Here is a 15717-nt window from a genome sequence, read left to right on the forward strand (position 1 = left end):
TTCGAGGCTATTCTGCACAGGCGCAGTACAGCCAGAATGGAAGCGGGTGTACTGTGCATGCGCGGCGGCCTAAGAACGTAGGCGCGCTATCGTCGTGCACGGCACGCTCCGGAGTGACGTTGGAGTTACTGGATGATTTGAATCGGGCGTGATTACCGCCGAGGAACGCCCAGGGGACCCGGACTGACCGTGACTACCATCTAGCCGAACACCGCCCAGGTGACTACCTGAGGTAATTTGCATACCAGGCGCCAGTTTTATAAAGTTACTTTATGGATTACATGGGGGAGGCAGGGAGTATATAAAGACATGTATGGAAAGTGTGCTGTGTGCTCTAACAGCACATTTAAATAGTAATATATGCGTGTTTGAGGTGATTGGTCCCCTTTAAAACAGCTTCAGAGAAAAGCATCAATATGTACAAGAGAGGTATGCATGTAGGTAAAACAAAGACTTTCTGATATTTTAGAGATTTTTAATGTATTTTTTATATAAACAAATTTTTCACGTGGCACAGCTTTTGTTATTTGTCACCATACAACATTCCCCCCCCAAAAAAGGTTACTGCATCTTGGCATACTCCATAGCAACAGAACAACCAATTCTGAAAGATACAAAGCAATGATTCAATAACAGAGTGGCAAGGGGGTGGGTGGGAGATAATATAGGAAGAGTTCCTTCTAAAAAATATATTGTTTGAAGAACATATTACATGACAGGCAACATACAAAAAAAAAAAAAAATACAAAAAAAAAATAAATACCAACAAGATACAAACTGCCAAATTATAAAGTTACATAATGTGGGGAAACCTACCTAGATTTGCATGTTAAAAGCTAGTCTGAACTTGTCTGAAAAATGTGTCAAATTTATATAGAGGCGCGCACCTGGGAATAAATGTAGTGCGTCTTGGTCTTAAAGGCAGAAAATGAAACATATGTACAGATTTCAGCTACTTTCTGCACTATTTTCTGGCTTAAAGAGGTTACCCAGGTTTGAAAGAACATTACATCTTTCTTCCAGAAACAGCATTACTCTTGTCCTCAGTCTGTTTGTGGGTTTTGCAGCTCAGTTCCAGTGAACTGAATGGAGCTCAATTGCAATACTAGGCACAACGTAAAGACAGGGGTGGCGCTGTTTTTGAAGTAGTTGTGCTCTTTCTTAACCTAGCTAATATATAAAATGTGATGGACTGTTATTGGCCCATTAGTCCTGCCCCTCCAGCTAAACTCCACCACCTTTTAGTTTAAAATCGCAAATTATAGCGCAAAAGCGCATGATTTGCAACTTTCTTTATGTAAAAAAAGAAAAAAAAGAAATGGTTTATTAAATTTCCCCCTCAGTCTGCCTCAAAAAATTGCAATGAATCATTGGCCTAGTTTAAAAAAACAAAAAAAACAAACAAACTTTAAATCATAAAAAAATTACAATGTTTGCCGACATGTAACTTCAGTGCAAATTCTTAGAGGAACCGTTCAAGTTTGCAGTACTTGCTGTAGTGAATAGATCTGACTCGAGATTTGTTAACTTTCTGTCTTAAAATATTTGATAGTTAGGTTGGGGGAAGTCGCTGACATGATCTCCAACAATCGATCTGGTGTTGGAGAACAGAGAATAATAATGCAGTGGACAAGAGGTGACCCTGAACATTCCAAATATCTGTTGTGCATATTGATTGAAAAAGCACATCCCCAATTCTGTCCACACCATGAAAGCAGCTGGACGGACTGATGACTGAGTCACTGAAGAAGAGATTCTAATGGTGCACCCAATATTGGACAACGTAGACGCTACAGAATATCAGCAAGATGAACAGTAGACTGAAGCGGCATCACGGCATATACCTCCATGACTTGGTTATCTTTTTCATATCCAACTCCAAAACAGCTGTGAGGACTTCTCTTTGCATGATAGAAACACCATTATAACCAGGTCTATATCTGGGGTGCAAACTGTGAACCAAACTGACTGAAACACAGATTGCTTGTAAACAGATGCACTGATGTCCCTTTTGGAAGGAAGCTTGAAAAGGCCCGACAGAAAGCGAGGTCACTTCCCAAGTCGCTGCTCACAGCCTGCGTAGCAGCAGAGAGCAAAGAAAAAGTCTTCATATTGGATATTCACATGAGATGGCAGAGAGCTGAAAAAGACAGATTACATGAATAAGCTGGAGAACGCCATAAAACTCTTTGACAGGATCAACAGCATACAATAACTTTGCTGAATTTTTTTTTTTCCATAAAACATGTTATTGTGCAAAAAATACTAAATACCTACATATATTTGGTATCGTCGCTGTATTCATACTGAGCTACAGAATAAAGATAAAGGAGGGAACAAATTAAACTTTTTCCAGTAGCAGATCACTGATCAGACAGCGTGGCGGTAAGCAAAAGGCTTGCTGTTCTGAAAACTGATTGGTGGCACGGCCGAGGCTTACATTTGTATATGCATTAGGCTGGCACCACCTCTATGTCCTTCCTCCCCACCCTCCTCATCATTAGGAATGATCCAGGAATATTTACTGCTGTTTCAGCTTTGCACAGGTGTCTTAATGATCCAGCCCATGTTCATTATGCACAAAGCTGGGGAATAGGAAGCAACCTGCCTGGAGCATTCCTAATGATGATGAGGGTGGGGAGGAAGGACAGAGAGGGTGTGCCAGCCTAATGCATATACTAATGTAAGCCCCGGCTGTTAGACCCAGCGCTGCAAGTTTAAAACTTGTTTTTAAAACAATAACTGCATTACCTGCCAAACGGACCCCAGGACAGATCTTGGATTAAAAGCAGCTATACGAAGGTACAAGTGGTTTGGGGGGACAGATTATGGATACAGAGTCGCTTTAATAAAAGCCCAGGTGGCCGTGCCGTACCGTAAATGTAGGGCATGTGCTAAGGTGTTGAAACATGCTAAAAGAAAAAGGAAATGATTTACTTACATAATTTCTGAAAGTCTTATATGCCATGGCAGAAAACCTAATGTGCTATTGACAGGGCCAAACTTTAATATTAGATCTGGGTCTGGAAAGTTGTGCGTAGCTAGAAAAGAGAAAAGCACAATTATATTATTATCAAAATAGCCAAACATTAATATGAAGGATATGTTCACACACATGGGATTGGTTATCAACATTTCTGCAATTTTTTTTCTCCATAGTCCTTTCTAGTGCCACACCGTAAGCCTTTTTGTCAATATGTAAATTGATCTCAAAAGCTCAGGGGGTGTTCACCAGCACAGCAAAAGCCCAAGTTAGACATCTCATCTTTGTCTAGTGGATGTCAGTCAAATAGGGTAAGCAGATGCAAGCAGGTAAAGAGGCAATAATTCAGAGTACATGGACTGGATTTACCAGAGCTTTTAGCGCACCAGGAAACACCCCCCATATTTAAAAACAAAGTGAGTTATATCACTAAAAATGACTGTGGAGAAATAGAACAAAAAAAACAAAAGGGGGAGAGGGTGCGTCAAGAATAGCAAAAAACAAATATGAATAATTAATATACCAAGTCACTACCATACCAAGCACTACTATTTAACAAAACACTTAATGTTACAGATACCTGTCAAAACTTTTAATCACTAGAACTGGAAAAAGTGCTCACTCCACAGCTTGCTGCAGGAAATTGATTCTATAGTAAGCCTACAGAGCTGGAGACACAGGGAGAACAGCGAGCCAAGGGGTGAAGCGCACAGATAATTGCATCTCCCGCCTCACACTAGTAAATGTAATGCCCCTATTACACGAGTCGTTTGGAGGAGCAAACGAGCGCTATTAGCGCTCGTTTGCTCCTCGTTCCCCGCTCGCTGCCGCCGCTATTCAACGCGGCGTCAGCGAGCAGGTGAGTGCGGGAGGGGCGGCGGGGAGCTGCTGGGGGGGCTGCCCGGGGGATCGCTGATCGTCCGGGCAGCCCATAGGATATAGCAGCGTCTGCTGCCGATGCTCCTATTCAACGGAGCGACGGCAGCAGATCGCTGCTATATCAGTCGCTTTTTTTTCAACATGTTGAAAAACAAGCGACTGCAACGATCAGCTGACATGAACGATGTTGGCTGATCGTTGCACTCTATTCCACGGGACGAATATCGTTCGTAGCGGCAGATATCGGCCGAATACGAACGATATTGCTCCTCTAAACGACCCGTGGAATAGGGCCTTAAGTCTAAACATCCAGACCCCAACTGATCAAAACATTTGACACGTCTCTTATATAGCGCTCAAACAATAAGTAATTAGTGTTGAGCGAGTAATAAAATACTCCAGTGCTTGTTACTACAGTCACGCATTTTTCACAGTGCTCCATTTGAGTAACGAGTCCCAATGAAAACAATTGGAGGCTCGAGTATTTAACCAGGTGCCCCCCCCCCTTCCCCCATACCTGGTTAATCTAAAGTTTAACCAGTCTTCCTCACTATCACAGGTCAATCAATCAGTGGCTGCAGCAGTGTCCAGCCTCTGCTACTGATTGGCTGAACAATGATAGTAAAGTTAGAAGCTAGATAGAAGATCAGAGCAGTAAGTATATCTCTCTGCTCCCATGACTTCATCCTACCTTGCTGGGGCAGGCACATTGTGCTCAGGACAGCAGATAGACAACAGTCTGGCCCCCAGTGGCTTAAGAGGGGATGCATAGAATATCCACTTAACCTCCTGGGGGTCAAACTGTAAGCAGCTCTCTCTACAGGTGGACTACATTGATGGCTAGCTGAGTTTTCTTTTTAATAAAATAGTTAATGAGTTGTGTGTGGGGTAATTTTATTTCAACAAAACAACATTTCTATTGTGTGTTTTTTTAATTTACTTTACATGCTTAGTAGTGGAAGCCATCCATTACTATGTTGGGGCTTAGCATTAGCCCATTAATGGCTAACATCACACCACATCATTACCCAATCTTTACAGCTTTAGTATTTGTTTTTGTTTTTTTTTTAATCCGAGCACCCTGAATTACTTGCTTGAGCACTCTCGAGTAGCCCGATGTTCAAGCGTGTAGTATTAGTATATGTAATACATGGTCAGATTTTTATTGAATGTTGACCGGAACAAAATGTAACTTCACTTGTTTAAAGCTGTTTAAAAGTTTAACGCTAAGCTGTGAATAATTATAGTTCTTGTTTTACTTCTTAAAAGGTGGTCGAAGGCATCTACATCCAAGTCTGCCGGTGTCTTCTGTTTGTCTGCTACAAGTTGACAAAAATTCTGAGCAGCTTTTACAATATTTGGCTTCCCATCCTCTGGAGACAGCACCTTTAGCACAGGCAAATGGCGAAAAGCTGTGGAGATACACGTGTAATACTATTGGTTAAAAGGTATTAGAAAAGGCTCTGCACAGCAGCACACTGATCAGCAATTTTATTAAAACCACTAAGGCCAAGTTCACATGGCGTAAGAGACCGGCCGGATGATCTTTCCTGCCGTAGAGTTCTGATGCGGGCGCATCAGCGCGCGTCTGCATTGGAACTTGCCACTGCACACAATGAAGCGTGTGGCTGGAGCCGCTCGCTTCATAGTGTGAATTGACATGGTTTCCTACGGCCGCTATTAACTGAATAGCGTCCGCAGAAATCTGACGTGAGCGAGGGATCCCGGCCGGAGCGTATACGATGTGTATACGTTACGGCCGGGATCCCATAGAAGGAGAGGCAATGTATATACTTGTGCAAAGTATGGCCGTTGTTGCCGATTGTAAAAGTATGGCCGTTGTTGCATAGTGTGAACATAGCCTAACAGTGGATGTGAATGGTCATCATTAAGGTCATCATTCCTACTACTTAATAATTAGTGTGTCACAAAAGCGTGGATATCTGTCCTCTTTCTCCCCCTCTGTCATTAGGTTGCATTGTAGTAAATTATAGTCAAATAAATAGAATAACTAAGTTTATTTTCTGCAGTTTTCTACGTGCTTTATAACTGCACTTAAGCCAAGCTTACCAATGATATTATACATGTAGTGTAGAAGAATGTGCTAGAAAGAAAGCTAGATCCACTTGACAGGATAGAATATATATGCCCCTAATCCTAGTACAAAAGCTTCTCTGTATACCAGCTAAAGCCGGATAATGGGCTGTACAATAGGTAGAATATACAAAAGCTGAACAGTGCATTTAACATCTACTGATGTGAAACTAGATCTCCGCCTGTACATGAAAAGAAAATGTGTACAGCGCAGCCCTCAGGATCACCTTTATCCGTTCTGTCAGCGCTGCCATTTGCATACTCCAGTGGATACTTGGAACACTCCTCCTTCTGTTGCTTTAATACTTCATCCATGAGTCTGGAGCTATTCTGTTTGAAGATCCCTTAAGAGAGGACAGAAGAAGCCATTATTCATGTACTCTGTTTACATGTGCATATTGCTGTTTGATATCAAACAGAGAGAAAGTCGGTCAGAACAAGCTGAAGCCGATCTGGAGAATGATGAAAGATTCTGACATCACAAGGTGAAGAACTGAGAAAGCAAGTGAAGGACAAACCATTACAGGATGCGAGCGGATACAAACAAGAGGGTTGTATGCATTGAAGATGTGGTCACATGGTTGAATGTATTATTCTCGTGAATGAAGCCAATCTAGAAAGCAGGACAGAAGGAAACCACACGTATAATCCCGGACTACACTAAACAAAATAGAAAAAAAAATAATGGCTCTGCACATATATGGCCCGGGCTTATATGCATTAGAATTCTGGCAAAAAATCCAGCGTACATGCCATAATAATATGGGCTTTCAGACCAGCCAACTACTAGCCGCTGTAAACTTAAAGTGATCTGTCAGCTCTATATCCTGCTCAGAGCTCAAGTGTCAAGGAGGCGTTAATGGTGTTCTGAAGACTGGTTACCAGACACAGCTCAATGCTGGAAGCTAGAGATGATAAGATTTACAATAATAATGAAGTGCTTCGTTATGCCTGAAATCCGCTTGGGAAAAACTGGACCCAGTCCTGAGAAACTAGGAGCTGCAGCACGGAGCGGCCGTCAGTAAAAGGCAGCTGACTGATAATAAAAAGCTTTGCTTCATTATTACTGCAAATTCGCTCATCTATACTGGAAGCCAAGCTCTGAACATCAATTATGAAAGGCAGTTAGAGGTGGGGGAAAGGAGAAAAAAAAATGTCAAGCCTTCCAGTACTTAGCTGCTGTATGTCTTGCAGGAAGTGGTGTATGCTTCCTAGGCTGACACAGTGCTCTCTGCTGTCACCTCTGTCCATTTTAGGAACTGTCCAGAGTAGTAGCAAATTCCCAACGAAAACTTTTCCTGCTCTGGGCAGTTCCTGTCAAGGACAGAGGTGGAAGCAGAGAGCACTGTGTCAGACTGGAAACAATACAGCACTTCCTGTCGGACATACAGCAGCTGATAGGTACTGGATTTTTTTTTTTTTTAAATAGGAGTAATTAACAGATATATAACTTTCTAACAGTTGATTTTAAAATAAATAATTTTGCTGGAGTACTCCTTTAAAGGGGTAAAGGGGGTACCCACTATGTCTTTTGCAGCTGTGTGTGACAGTCAAAGCTGCTACTGAGGCGCACGCTCTGAGAGGAAGTGAGGACATGATCAGCTGTGTGCTCCGGGCTGAGATGACAGCTGGAAGGGGCATAGGTGTTGATGAGAACATACGCAGTTAGGGAATCAGCCCGGAGCACACAGCTGATCATGTCCTCACTTCCTCTCAGAGCGTGCGCCTCAGTAGCAGCTTTGACTCCCTAACATGTAAAAAGAAAAGCTGCAATGTGAGCATACGCAAAGAAACGGCGCTGATCGGTCCGCAGTCGCAGCCAATCACAGGGCGGCAAGGACAAACAAATATGCGGGGCACAAAAGATGACTAAAGCCAGTGACAGAGGAGTTCGGTTAGTGACTTCACGTCACAAAATGGCGGACAAAAACTGGGGTCGCAGTCGAGTGGAGGACTCTAAATATGCAACTTCAGGTAAGGTGGAATAGGGACCAAAAATAAGCAGGAACCCATTATGTGACTATATTGTAAAGTTATATACCTTAAAGGGAGAGGTCCAGCGAAAATTTTTTATTAAAGTATTGTATTGCCCGCAAAAGTTATACAAATCCCCAATATACACTTATTATGGGGTATACACATAAAGTGCTCTTTTCCCTGCACTTACTACTGCATCAAGGCTTCACTTCCTGGATAACATGGTGATGTCACTTCCTGGATAACATGGTGATGTCACGACCCGACTCCCAGAGCTGTGCGGGCTGTGGCTGCTGGAGAGGATGATGGCAGGAGGACACAGGGCACGGGAGGGACACTGAGCATCCCTCTGCCACCATCCTCTCCAGCAGCCACAGCCCGCACAGCTCTGGGAGTCGGGTCGTGACATCACCATGTTATCCAGGAAGTGAAGCCTTGATGCAGTAGGAAGTGCAGGGAAAAAGTGTTTATTGGTAATTTGAATAACTTTTGGGGGGGCAAAACAATGCTTTAATAAAAATTTTCAACGGACTGAGGCAGCTGGGGGTGGGGGGGACTGAGGGGGACTGGGGCAGACTGGAGGTGACTGAGGGGGACTGGGGCACACTGCTGCTTGGGCAGGGGGCGGGGGAGTCCATTACAGGCATTTCACATCCTGTGGAACGCGGAACGTGTGAAATGCAGCCTAAGACAGTGCACATAGCCCTCCTCCTCCTCTCACCCTGGCACACACGTTCCCCTCCCGGCTGCACATGCAGGTCCCTGGTCTCTGGAGGAGGCAGCAACGACTGCAGGACAAGGTGATAGCGTTGTTGTCATCACTGGAGCTGTACAGCGGGATCGGGGTGCAGATCCCACTGTACAGCTCCAGGACCCACAGTCCTGCAGTCCCTGCTGCCTCCTCCAGAGACCGGGGACCTGCATGTGCAGCCTGGAGGGGAACGGGACACTATGTGCAAGGGACAAGGGCAGGTCAGCCGCAGCTCTGTTAAGCAGTCTGCCCGCTCGCCCTGCACCTCACCACTTGCCTGACACTCAGCGCCGCACCACCCGCACTGCACCTTATTGTTCCACCCGCAATGATTTTTTGTGAAATCGAATTTACGATTTTCAACAAAAATCTAATCGATTCTAATTAATTTGATTAATCGCCTAGCCCTATAACAGACTGACTCCAATTGTTTACTGTGGGAAAGGTGTTTAGCACACCACTTTACCGCACATAACTTCAGCCCTGTGGACCCCAGCAGTTGTACTAACTAGACGCAGCTATTGAGCAGTTGTGATATGTATATGTCGGGCTCTTTCCTTACAAAGCTAAATTAGCAGCGTACAGACAGGATGTGATACTCGCACATGACCAATCCCTAGATCACTGGCTCTGTTGTTATGCAAGAGCTGTTCTGTGTAACCAGACCAAGACTAGCTCCCATTGTCATAAATGTCACAACACCAGTGCACTGCACACACTGTATATAGGCCTAAGCTAGCATACTGAAAAGGAAGATTGTCCCTTAAAGGTCAGCTTTGCACTGATTTATTTTTTTTTTTTTACTGCTGACAGTAATTGTGTAGGTTGCTAAACCACACCTAGCATCGAGGCCACTTAGAAGTATACTGTCCACGCTGTACGTTTTTCCCCTCACTCCTACTGTTATAGATTGCTCTAGAGCAGGGATGGTGAACCATTGGCCCTCCAGGCATGCTGAGAATTGTAGTTTTGCAACAGCTGGAGGGCCGAAGGTTCCCCATCTCTGCTCTAGAGTATGATCCCAGCTGGTAAGGTACTCTACAGAGGCAAACATCCTTATAAAGTACAGCAGGAAATGCAGCATGTACTGTCAGGACGCTGTGTGTCCCACACCTATAGCTCCAAGCATTCTGGAAGGCGATATGCCAACTGCTGGAAACTTTTGATGTGTAATTGAGCTGTGTTTGATGACAGCAATTTGCCAAGACACCTACTTCAACCACTGTACCAGATACAGCACACGGCATGCATATATTATATATATATATATGCACAAAAGTTCCTATAATGCTCGGTAAAGTGTTAAAGTGACTCTGTACCCACAATCTGACCTCCCCAAACCACTTGTACCTTCGGATAGCTGCTTTTATTCCAAGATCTGTCCTGCAGTTATTGTCATAGAAAACAACTTTTAAACTGGCAGCCCCGTGCCCTTTACATTGTGTACACATTAGGCTGGCGCAACCTCTCTGTCCCTCCTCCCCACCCTCCTCATCATTAGGAATGCTTCAGGCAGATTGCCTACTATTCGTGAGCTGTGTCAGCCTGGCACATGGGCTGGATTGTTAAGCAGCTATGTAGTTTTTACTGCAGAGGAATAGGAAAAATGGTGAGGAGGGTGGGGAGGAGGGACGGAGAGGTTGTGCTAGCCACAAACTAAGCCCCGGCCGTTGGGCACAGAGCTGCCAGTTGTTTTTTATGACAATAACTGCATCACCTGCCGACCGGACCCCAGGACAGATCTTGGATTAAAAGCAGCTATCTGAAGGTACAAGCGGTTGGGGGGGGGGGGGGGGGGGGTCAGATCGTGGGTACAGAGTCGCTTTAAAGCTCCCACATTCTAGCAATCAGTTCCACAGACTGATAGGACAGTAGATAGTTGGAGCAGCACCAAGTTCCCTAGCAGCAACTCTGCTGTGGCTAATAACATTACTGTGACCACTAACAGGCACGTCCACTACACTACACAAGTCCTATGGAAAACTTGTTTTCATGCGTGCATATGTACTACATGTAATCACTTCTAGACAACACTTGGCACACTTAAAGGGGTTATCCAGCGCTACAAAAACATTGCCACTTTTTCCCCTACTGTTGTCTCCAGTTCAGGTGCGGTTTGCAATTAAGCTCCATTTACTTCAATAGAACTGAGTTTCAAAACCCCACCCAAACTGGAGACAACAGTAGGGGAAAAGTGGCCATGTTTTTGTAGCGCTGGATAACTCCTTTAATGGGGAACTTTCGGCAGGTTAGACGAATCTTACCTGCTGATTGCTCCCTATTGCGCAGGAGGGGCAGAGGATTAAGGTATGTCTCTACCCTTCATCCTCAACACCGCTGCTGTGCAGTTAGTCATTTGCTGCTTGGTCTGGTAAGACCGTTAGGGACGCTGCCCGGTTCTCTAGTACCTATGCACTGGCCAGGGGTGGGACGGATCAGTCTTGCTTATGGTCATACTGGACCGAGGCACAAACGACTAACTGCACAGGAACGGCGCCGAGGATGAAGGTAAGAGACATGCTTTGCTCCTCAGGTGCAACAGGGAGCTATCAGCAGGTTAGATTCATCTAACCTGCTGGTAGTTCCCCTTTAAATGAATGCCACATGTTGTGGTATAAGTGGGCAACCCAATCTCCTGGGTTTTCGGCATATGCCACAGAATTTGCCAGCATATATATGAAAGAAGCCTTAGGACCCTTTTACACAGACTGATTATTAACAACTAGAAATGATCATTCAGTCGATAATCGGCCTGTGTAAAGGTGTAAGTGTAAGCCAACGGGCACAGATCTCTCTAACTGGTGCTCACTAGCGTCTTTACATGGCCTCGCGATTACGGTCTTTGCGTGGAAGAAGTGCTACGGACCTCCCGACATCATGTATTATTATGATGCCGAGAGTGCCAAAACATGTGTAAATCTTTGCAGTACTATACTGGCTCATGCGGCTGTGTCAGTCAGTCAGAGATGATCGAACAGGGCCGAAGTTCAGGTTCGTACGAACTTGAACCATCAGCATTTGACTCCCGCTGCCTTTCCATGGGGAAAGTGGAGACAGCCCGAGTACCGCCTGTCTCCACGTTCCCCATGGATCAGGGAGTCAAATGCCGATGGTTCGGGTTCGTACAAATCTAAACTTCTCACCTGTTCGATCATCTCTATCAGTCAGTACCACGAAGATTTATACTGTTCTTAAGCTCCCGACATCATAATGATACATGACCACAAGAGGTCCAGAGCACAGACCGTAATCACGGAACGTCTAAATGCCCCATTAGACACAACTCTGGGATGGAGTGTACGGACTCTCACTGAGGAGAATGGGGAAATCTAGCGACTAAGAACTTATCTCCTGGACACAGGATAAGGGATGATCGTAGGAACCTCTAGGACCCCACACAACCTCAAAACAGGATCCTGACTTTCCCATCTGAATAGACTCCAAAGAATGAATGGTGCATGTGCCAACACAGCCCTTGATTTAGCTGGGAAAGTTAGAGCCCTGAGATCGCTGGATCCGCTGTGACCAGACACTTATCCCCATAAGTATAGGGTTTCAGTCACTATTAAAGGGTTTTTCCAGGCAAAATGTACTGATAAGCGGTCTACAGGATAGCTGATCAGTGACTGATCGGTGGGGTGCTGATACCTGGCACCCACACATCAGCTATTCGGCACCACATTACACAATGAATGGAGTTTGTCATTGATCATTGTGTACCCTTGGCAACCTGTTACTGCAGCTCAGATCCTATCCTCTTGAATGGTTTCTGAGAGCTGCAGTTACAGGTCACCACCGCTACACAATGATCAGAGACGGACTCATTCATTGTGTAGTGCCGAACAGCTAATGGGCACAGGTGTCTACTCTCCAGCGATCAGTACTGATCAGCTATCCTGTGAACAACTTAGCACTACATTTTGTCTGGTAAACCCCCTTTAATTTCTTCTAAAGTTATCCAGCAGGACACAGGCTAACATGTCATAGCAAATTCTTCAACCACCACTTCAAGGATTTTAGAGTAAAGTACAGTCGCCTCCTGAGGCATGCGATGTCATCAGGCTATTTCACCATTTCCTCCTCCAGAAAAATAAAATCACAGCCAGATAAGACCAGTCTGATGTTCCCTCTGACACACTGGAAATCTTGAACAATCCCTCTAAGAATAGGACAGTTTCGGTAGCAGTCTCCTACAATGCCATACCATGGAGGGAAACTGGGCCAGATCACCATACAACCAAGCCTAGTATAACAGGTAATGCAGTACTATAATGGGGGTAGGAATTTTCCCTCTCATAGCGTAGCATAGCGTTACAATGTGCTAAGACTGCGACAGAGGTCAGCATTTATCTGGCCAAAGCCAGTGCCCCTCACTGATCCTGATACCTCGCTCCATTCATCTAAATACATGAGGGGTCGGGAGGACCTCAGGCAATCATGATGTGATGCCACATCCCTAACATATGACATCACACAGTCATAAAGTGAGGCAACTACCATATGACATCACACAATCATAAAGGGATGACACATCACACAATCAAAAGGAATGACCATCACCATATGACATCACATAATCATAATAGGATGACACATCACACAATCATAAAGGGATGACACATCACCACCATGACATCACACAATCATAGATACCACATCCCTACCATATGTCATCACGCAATCAAGTGATGACACATTCCTACCATATGACATCACACAAACACTAAGTGACGACATATCGCTACCATATGACATCACACAATCATTTAGTGATGCAACTACCATATGACATCACACAAACACTAAGTGACGACATATCGCTACCATATGACATCACACAATCAGTAAGTGATGACACATCCATGCCATATGAAATCTGGCAATCAAGTGATGACACATCCCTACCATATGACATCACACAAACACTAAGTGACGACATATCGCGCAATCAGTAAGTGATGACACATCCATGCCATATGACATCACACAATCATAGATACCACATCCATGCCATATGACATCACACAATCAGTAAGTGATGACACATCCATGCCATATGACATCACACAATCAGTAAGTGATGACACATCCATGCCATATGACATCACTTTAGTTAATGTGAAAACCCCTTCCCAGCTCCATTCATCTACACATGTGAGGTCAGTCAGCCTTCCCTCTGCCTGAGGTGGATGATAACAGAAGACAATAGCCTGCATTTAGCAGTAGTTAGCATCCTCCCACGTGACCAGCTGTCAGGCAGAGGGTGACGTCACCCAGGAATGAATGGCTAGAGATAAGAGTTACCAATCGCCATGGTTACCTTGCGGGTCATAGATGCTGACATAGGAGATGCCGAGCGCCATGCACCACAGCACCAGGCTGGCCACGTCCGTGTAGCTCTCGTGCTCCTCGCCGATCAGCAGGCCGATGTGTACGGGCAGCTTGCAGAGCTTGTCCCGGTCCCGCTGCAGGTAGGAGCAGTCACAGCGCTGCCGCAGATACGTGCTGTCCGGGGGCTGCACACACGAGCAGCCGCCGCTCACATCCCGGGCCTTACAGTCAGCCCGGGGCCCCCGCTCCTGCACGGAGAGATCAGGAGGCAAGAGGAGGGCACCCGCCGCCCGCCACACTCTCCAGTGCCAGAGCCGCAGCCATGCCAGCAGCGCCCGCTGGACGCCGAGCAGCAGGTGTAAGAGGCGCCAGGTGAGCGCGTACAGCACGGACATGTCCGCCGCTCACTGACACCGGCACCTCAGCCCCGCTACCATGCCACCGCTCCGGCGCTTCACATTCAGCACACGCTCAGCCGGGATTGGACGAGCCTCCCGTGTCGTCACTTCCGCGGGAAAGGAGCAACGTGACGTGGCCAGAGCAGGTTGGAGCCGGAACCCGGGGAAAGGTTAGGAGACAAACGAGACGTGAACTCCAGGCTGACGTGTACAGAGGGGCGACAGCGACACCTAGCGGCAGGACGAGGTACTAACACAGTACATGGTTGAGCACTTTCACACATAGTATTTCCATCAGCCCTTTTACAACCAAAACCAGGAGTGGGTTTAGAACAAGAATAAAAAAAAATTTCCATTATAATTTTGCCCTGTCAGTTCCACTCCTAGAACTGACCAAACGACTATCATTGCAATGACAGCCATTGGTACATTATTTAACCCTTTCAGGACCGGTCCACCGTTTAGTTATATGATAATTACTCACGCAACAATACTGAATATGTGTACTTTTTTATTTATTTATTTATTTATTTTACATTTGTTATTTGGGGGCTATGGGGATTTTATGTATTGTGTACTTTATTTATTTTTTTAATTGTTTTCATTTTACTGTCCTACCATGGGGACATCACTGTTTGATTGCCTGATTACAGGCACATTACATTGCAATGCAGATCTGTTAATGTTCCTTTAAAACAGGCAAAGCTGAACAGGCTCAGCCACCGTAGTCATGACACAGGAGGCTTCAGGGAAGCCTCCTGGTGTCATAGCAACCATCAGGGCTGTGCCATTGCTTCTGCAAAGATCCAATGGGAATAGAGGGAAGTTTCTCCCTCTATTCTACACTATAGGTGCTGCGCTTGGCCTGATCGCAACACCTATAGGGTTAACTGCCGCGATCTGCGTTTGTCGCGGCAGGTGTCTGGCTATCACTGACAGCAGGGACCCACTGCAGGATGGCACAGGCACAGCTACTGTGCACGTTTCATCCCAGGATGTAACTACATCCTTGAGTGGTAAAAAAAGGACGTACAGTTACATCCGGCAAAAAAGGACGTACAGTTACATCCTTCGTCCTAAATTTGTTAAGTTTAGGTTGAATGATGGCCGCTTTCAACACCGTCTTGGGTGTGGCTACTTTTAAAGGTCCATTGAATTTTGTTGAAAAGACGGTGAAAGGACAGCCCAAAAAAATCTGTGTGTGAACAACTTAAAATAGTGGCCGCAAATAAATGTCCTGAATGTTAATTTGACTGTGAACTAACAACTATTGTTTCTATAGATTTGAATGCAGATCATTAAAG

General features: G+C 45.2%; 1 protein-coding gene across 2 annotated transcripts; it reads right to left on the reverse strand.

Annotated features, from left to right (window-relative positions):
- Positions 1 to 435: 435 nt before the first annotated feature.
- NUS1 (NUS1 dehydrodolichyl diphosphate synthase subunit) lies at positions 436 to 14554 on the reverse strand. 2 transcript variants are annotated; one of them, XM_069974923.1, is made up of 6 exons: positions 14005 to 14554; positions 6184 to 6300; positions 5122 to 5274; positions 2942 to 3041; positions 2278 to 2311; positions 2052 to 2140 (listed from the first exon to the last, which is right to left on the reverse strand). In XM_069974923.1, the coding sequence occupies exons 1-5, from the start codon at positions 14408 to 14410 to the stop codon at positions 2302 to 2304; spliced, it is 786 nt and encodes a 261-aa protein (XP_069831024.1). In that variant the 5' UTR covers positions 14411 to 14554; the 3' UTR covers positions 2052 to 2140; positions 2278 to 2301. The 2 variants fall into 2 exon arrangements, with proteins under 2 accessions (XP_069831022.1, XP_069831024.1); XM_069974921.1 differs by lacking the exon at positions 2278 to 2311 and having other exon boundaries at positions 436 to 2140; positions 14005 to 14551.
- Between the last annotated feature and the right edge of the window lie 1163 nt (positions 14555 to 15717).

The sequence above is a fragment of the Dendropsophus ebraccatus genome, chromosome 6 (assembly GCF_027789765.1).
Source record: "Dendropsophus ebraccatus isolate aDenEbr1 chromosome 6, aDenEbr1.pat, whole genome shotgun sequence".
Taxonomy (NCBI): Eukaryota; Metazoa; Chordata; class Amphibia; order Anura; family Hylidae; genus Dendropsophus; species Dendropsophus ebraccatus.

Bases quoted from the DNA above. Each gene is read 5' to 3' on its own strand.
- NUS1 (XM_069974921.1), bottom strand. From the start codon at position 14,410: ATGTCCGTGCTGTACGCGCTCACCTGGCGCCTCTTACACCTGCTGCTC. The intron at 6,301-14,004 runs GTAACCATGGCG...TCCTCTCTTAAG, and splicing joins CAGCATCTATGACCCGCAAG to GGATCTTCAAACAGAATAGC. The intron at 5,275-6,183 runs GTGATCCTGAGG...GTATCTCCACAG, and splicing joins CGCTGACAGAACGGATAAAG to CTTTTCGCCATTTGCCTGTG.